General features: G+C 59.1%; 1 protein-coding gene across 1 annotated transcript; it reads left to right on the top strand.

Moving 5' to 3' along the window:
- Positions 1-1,495: 1,495 nt before the first annotated feature.
- On the top strand, positions 1,496-4,686 carry LOC137149791 (C-type lectin BpLec-like; the record flags this gene model as incomplete). The annotated part of the gene is made up of 3 exons (XM_067543387.1): positions 1,496-1,558; positions 3,309-3,449; positions 4,572-4,686. Coding segments are annotated over exons 1-3 (319 nt in total), but the record flags the coding sequence as incomplete, so codon positions are not given.
- Positions 4,687-6,569: the final 1,883 nt, after the last annotated feature.

Raw genomic sequence — 6,569 nt, forward strand, 5'->3', positions numbered from 1 at the left:
TCCTGCTCTGAGCAAGGGGTTGGACTAGATACCTCCTGAGGTCCCTTCCATCCCTCATCTTCTAGGATTCTATATTGAACAGAACCAGAACCAGAACCGATCCCTATGGGACCCCACTTGATATGCCCTTCCAGCTTGACTGTGAACCACTGATAACGACTCTCTGGGAACGTTTTCCAACCAGTTATACACACACCTTATAGTAGCTCCACCTAGGTTGTATTTCCCTACTTTCTTTATGAGGAGGTCATGCGAGACTGTATCAAAAGCTTTACAAAGTCATGATACACCAATCTGCCACTCCCCCCCATCCACAAGGCTTCTTACCCTGGCAAAGAAAGCTAGCAGGTTGGTCTGACATGATTTGTCCTTGACAATCCATGCTGACTGTTACTTATCACCTGATTACCTTCTAGGTGTTTGCACGCTGGTTGCTTAATTATTTGCTCCATTCTCTTTCTGGCTACTGCAGTGAAGCTGACTGGGCTGTAATTTCCCGGGTGGTCCTTACTCCCTTTCCAGACCCTGGCACTATATTTACCCTTGGCCAGTCCTCTGGAATCTCTCCCGTCTGCCCTGAGTTTTGGAGCTAATGGCTCATGGCTCAGCTCTGTGCTCGTCAGCTCCTTGAGTATTCTCGGCAGTGCTTCATTGCCCATTGTGACATGCAGACATCTGCCTTGTCTGAGTCGTTTTCTTCTCTCCCCCTTTTAGCCTCAGCTCCTGCCTCATTCTCGCTGGTCTCAGCGTCTTAGACGCCCAATTGCTACTAACCTGTTTGGTGAAAACGGAAACAAAAAACCCCGTTAGCACTTCTGGCATTTCCACCTTTTCTCTTACTGTCTTTCCCCCTCACTGAGAACAGAAATCCTGCACAATGTTCCCCTCCCCTCCCCCCAGCCCCACAGATTGCTGCTACTGCCCCTCTTTCTGCCCCAGTTGCTGCCCCATCTCCCTGGGACTGGGCACCTCTCTCTCCTTTCCTCCTCTCTGAACCCCCAGCTCCTTCCACCCAGGACTGAATTTCCCTCTCTGCTCCCAGTCTGCAGCGACCCCATTGCTCCCCCATCTTCACTCTATGGCCCTGGGTGCTCCCTTCCCTTCCCCCGCCAGTGTCCCTGGTCCCACTGTCCCGCATGGCCCCAGGGGAGGGGGAGAAGCTCAGCCTGGCAGGAATTCCCTCTGCTCCAGGACTGCAGCTGAATGCGGGGTGGACGGGGTGTCTGGCAGCGCCATGTTTCCCCCCTTCCTGCGAGACCATGGGGCTCCTGGGGCAGGTGCAGGGAGGGCTGTCACCCACCCCACAGAGCACTGCCTCCTGCCCTGCCCAGGGCACCATGGGGAAAGGAGCCCAGGCCCCATTATTTGTGCTAATGGGAAAACCACGGTTGTGCCTCTGAAACAGCCGCTAACCGCGCCGGCCGGTCCCCACCATTGCCCCCTAACACCTGCTCTCTCAGACCAGACACAAGATGCGTCCTGTCCCGTGGGCTGGATGTACTTGCAAGGCAACTGCTATGGATACTTCTCCCAAGAGAGAACCTGGATGGATGCTGAGGTGAGAGGCTGGGGGCAGCGGGGCTCAGGGGCTCTGGCTGCAGCTGGAGGCTGTGGGATGGGGAGGTTTAGGCTGACTATGGGATTAAGTAAGCTGGGCTGTGCTATGCTGGGAGCCGAGCGCTGGCACATTTAACCCTGCCCCGGGCAGAGCCCTGGGAGCCAGCTGTTGAGGGCACGGCCCTGCCCTGGGCAGGCTGGGAGGCAGAATATAATGTAAATGTCACCCTCTGCCAGGCAGAGCCGGCAGCAGCCGGGGACGGGTTCTAGGTCTAGGGGTTCCTGTCATTGCTGCAAACAAACCGGCTCGAGCCCCCCCAGTCAGCTGGGAAATCACACACTGTCCCTGGGCGCCCCAAAGGCAACACTGCCCCTCTCGCAGGCACTGAGTTTTCAGCTCTCAGTCAGTCAAGCCAGGCTGGAGAGCAGCCCCGTCCCAGCTGGTGCAGTCTGAGCAGGAGACCCCCCGGCCCAGCTCTGCCAGCGTCTAGCAGACAAACACCTCCGTTGTTCAGTCTGTTGGCAGGAGAGTGAATCTTTCATCAGCCAGGCTCAGCACAGCTCTGCTGCCGTTTGTTCACACAGCGGGACAACATTTCATTGCCCTGCAGTTACCACTCAGGTGATGTGTGCCCTGCACCAGCCAGACGGATGGTTTCCCATCATGCTCAGCACCTAGGTGTGCTCCTGCAGATACGGAGCCTGTGCAAATCACGTGCCCTGAGCAGGGGGAGCCAATCAAACCTCGCCTACATCAGTGCAGGCACGACCTCCTCTGGACCTGACACGCTTGGCACGAGCCGGGTCTCACTGGGACGCCAGCAGGGACGGCTTGGCCAAGGTGGGGTCACGTCTCCCTCTGGCGCCCGGCTCAGGAAGGGCGTGTTCCTGACTCGTCTTACAGAGCAGCTCCCACAGCTCCGGTGGCAGGGCCGGGCTGAAGGTCTCTGGGTCGCTCCCTGATGCTGGCTGGCCCGTGGCCAGGGAGTCATGGCACAGCACCTGAGGGTGGGGGGGGTCCCCGTGTATTGCTGTGTGGGGTGCTGGGTGCACGTGGATGTAACCGTGGGGCTGGGAGGTCCCTGTGCTCGTGCTCTGGGGACGGGCGGACTGTGGTTTCTGTTCTCCCGCTCTGTCTGTCCCTGCAATGCTGTGTCGCTCTTGCTCTGCCCTGTCGCTAGTGTGGGAGCAGTTGCTCCAGGTGTGCACAGAAGAGGGGCAGGTAACAGACCCATCACCCAGGAGGCCTGTGTCCGGGCTGTGGGGCGGGGCAAGGCCGTCGGCCGGGACCTCAGCTCGGAGCCACGGAAGGTTCCTCTCCACATGGAGCCTGGAGAGGGAAACCCCCTTAGCAGGGCGTGTCTGGCTGGGCAGGCAGCTGACCCAGAGACAGCGCCTCCCCAGGGCAGCTATTATGCTGAACCCTGGCTGTGTCTCCATCTGAAGCTGGTTCTGGGGTGTCCAGGGCCCAGCGCAGAGCCAGGGGCTGGCACCCCAGGGATTCAGTGATGCCAGCAGGGCCAGGGTGGCTGTGTGTCTGGGCCAGGTGCAGTGGAGGTGAAGAGGGAGGGAGGCAGCTCTACCCATTTCCCCCCATTGCTGCTGGGTGTGGGGAGAGGCACTGAACCGGGGTCCTGTCCTCACAGCCCTTGCTGCCGGGGGAGGCAGCACCCCAGAGCAGGGCTGGACTCTCTCCTGCTGCTCCCTGCAGTGGAGCAATGGGGTAACTGGCTTGTCTCTTCTTGTCCCAGGCTGAGTGCCAGCGCCACGGGCGTGGGTCCCATCTGGCCTCCATTCACAGCGCTGGGGAAAATAATGTTCTGGCCCACTATGTCCAGAGGCACCACAAGAAGGACACTCACGTCTGGATCGGACTCTGGGATCCTGAGGAGGTGAGTGCCCCGGACCCGCTCTGCTCTGCGTCTGGCAGCCGCTTCTCCCCACGCCCCTGGATTCTGTTTCCCTGCTCGGTGCTGTTCTGGGGGCGCAGGTGCCACAAGAGAGGATTTCCATTGCACGGGGGTGAGAACGGGCTACAACCGTCCGTGTGTCCATCCCAAGATCAGCCCCACACGCCCGGGGCAGAGCACAGACCGCTATTATTAATGTGCGAGTTTGTTCCACTAGCGCCACGCGACCCACCCAACCGGCCCCTGTGCTCAGTCCGGGCAGGCCCAGTACGAGAGCCGGCCCCGGCCCCAGGCAGAGCAGACGCCTAGACGAGGGCTCGGGGAAAGGGGCGGCCACGCAGGCAGTGAACAATGCCAGGGCAGCAAAGCCTGGCCGTGCTGTGGTTTGGGTGTTTTCCCTCCGTAGGCTGAGCTACGTCAGGTGGGGATCACCTGCCCAGGGGCACGTCAGCGGTGAGGTCTGGGGGGAGCCTGGAGTGTCCCAGGAACCAGCAGGGACAGGCTACGGGGCTGGCAGGACGGGAAAAGGGGCAGATCCCCCGAGGTGCAGAGGCGTGAACAGTTACAGTCAAGGCCAGCCACAGCGGTTCTGGGTTGGGCCCTGGGACAGCCCAGCTGAGAGCCAGGCTCTGCAGGCCAGCGCTCCTCCGGGGAGCAGAGTAACGCTCCGTGGGGCTGGGTTGGGGGCAGCGTCGCGTCGCCTGCGGACACGAGAGAAGGAGGCAGCAGCACGGGTCCCTGGGACAGCGCCTGGGATGGAGCCGCAGGTGTCGCCTGGAGGGCTGTGCTGGAGACGGACGTGGAAAGCTCAGGGCATGTGGGGTGCACTGCCCTCAGCGATGTGGGGATGGCAGAGCAGGGGGGCTGGAGACTCTCCCCTCACTTGCTGTTTTCATGCTGTCAAGGCCTGGGGCAGGTCCTGGTGTAACTTCAGCTGTCACGAAACGTCGCCCTGGTTGCTAGCGCTGACACTGAATAGCGATGGTCAGTGGAGCTGGGCCAGCCTCTCCCCAGGCCCTGCCCATGGCCCCTCTGTCTCCGGCGCATCTCTCGAGCTGTGTAATCTGGGGTGTACAGGGTCTCTCCTCTGCTTTGCCTCTGCAGAATCTAAACTGGAGATGGACAGATGAATCCCAGATGAACTTCTTTGCTTGGGATAACTGGCAGCCTGACGGTCCAAATAAAAACGAGCACTGCGTAGTGTTACCTAATTATACAGGTAAGCAGGCAGCTCAGCCCCACATGCTCCTTCCAGGGGGGCCCTGGCAGCCTCCGACCACACAGGGGCTGAGATACTGATCTGGGCTGGCCCCAGCGCGCTCTGCAGTGCAGATCCTTGTTCCTCTCTCTCCCCAGCCCCATCCTGGGGGGGCAGTCAGGGGAGAACCCCTTCTCTCAGCTGGGAAACGTCCTGATTCCCAGATCCTGGCTCAGTCTGTGCCTGCCCCAGTGACAGGCAGAACAGACAGTCGCACACGCAAACACTCTCACACACACGCACACCCTGGCCCAGAGGGGCGCTGTGCTGAGCTTTGAATAGCTCTGAGCGGCTGTTGCACCCCTACTCCACGGCAGCAGGGTGTCGAGCAGGCAGAACTGTGCAAACAGGGATATACACACTGATTTAGGGATCGGAGCTGCATTTGCTCCCTCTCACGGGGTTGTGTTACTCACAAGCATTCACACACACCCTGTGACTGGCGGCTGAGCCTGCCTGGGGACAGATGTTGCTGTGGGTGTAGCCAGACCCCGGCGTGCAGGACCTGGAGGGGTGCCTGGCTGTGGGGCCAGCTCACTCAGCACGGAGGGAGGCAGCAGCCCAGTTCCTGAGCGGGTGCCCCTGGTCCCGGGGCAGGGCTCTCGCTCTCCTCTGCCCGCTGGCTGGTGTGGGGGGCACATGGGGCGGGGGAGGTACGAGCAGTAGCACATGGACCAGCCGTCTCCCCTTTCACACTGAGCCTCGGCGTCTCTTTGCAGGATGGGGCAGCCCCCACCTGGGGCGCTCAGGGCTCCACCCACCCTCCTCTGCCTCGGGGCCCTGCACTGGAGCTGGGATCTTCTCCAAGGGGCTGGAACGGGGCAGGGGAGGGGTCACTGCATGGCAAGTCTGCAGATGACACTAAGCTGGGGGGAGTGGTAGATACCCTGGAGGGTAGGGATAGGATACAGAGTGACCTAAACAAACTGGAGGATTGGGCCAAAAGAAATCTACTGAGGTTCAACAAGGACAAGTGCCGAGTCCTGCACTTAGGACGGAAGAATCCCATGCACAGCTACAGACTGGGGACCGACGGGCTAGGCAGCAGTTCTGCAGAAAAGGACCTGGGGGTAACCGTGGACAAGAAGCTGGATATGAGTCAGCAGTGTGCCCTGGTTGCCAAGAAGGCTAATAGCATATTGGGCTGCATTAGTAGGAGCATTGCCAGCAGATGGAGGGAAGTGATTATTCCCCTCTATTCGGCACTGCTGAGGCCGCATTTGGAGTATTGTGTCCAGTTTTGGGCCCCCCACTACAAAAAGGATGTGGAGAAGTTAGAGAGAGTCCAGATGGCAACAAAAATGATTAGAGGGCTGGAGCAAAAACTTATGAGGAGGGGCTGAGGGAACTGGGCTTGTTTAGTCTGCAGAAGAGAAGAGTGAGGGGGGATTTGATAGCAGCCTTTAACTACCTGAAAGAGGATTCCAGGGAGGATGGAGCTAGGCTGTTCTCAGTGGTGGCAGATGACAGAACAAGGAGCAATGGTCTCAAGTTGCCATGGGGGATGTCTAGGTTGGACATTAAGAAAAAGTTTTTTGTTAGGAGGGTGGTGAAGCACTGGAATGGGTTACCTAGGGAGGTGGTGGAATCTCCATCTTTAGAGGTTTTTAAGGCACAGCTTGACAAAGCCCTGGCTGGGATGATATAGCTGAGGTTGGTCCTGCTCTGAGCAGGGGGTTGGACTAGATACCTCCTGGGGTCCCTTCCAACTCTATGATTCTATGATTTTATGATAGGAACAGCCCAGCCTGCCCTACCCCACGGGTCTTTTCTGGTTTTCTTTCCAGGTTTCCAAGAATGGCATGATTATCCCTGTAAAGACAAGTACTCTTTCATTTGTAAGC

Source organism: Emydura macquarii, unplaced genomic scaffold, assembly GCF_026122565.2.
Source record: "Emydura macquarii macquarii isolate MOO-44397 ecotype Brisbane River unplaced genomic scaffold, CSIRO-AGI_Emac_v2 contig_838, whole genome shotgun sequence".
NCBI classification, from domain to species: domain Eukaryota; kingdom Metazoa; phylum Chordata; order Testudines; family Chelidae; genus Emydura; species Emydura macquarii.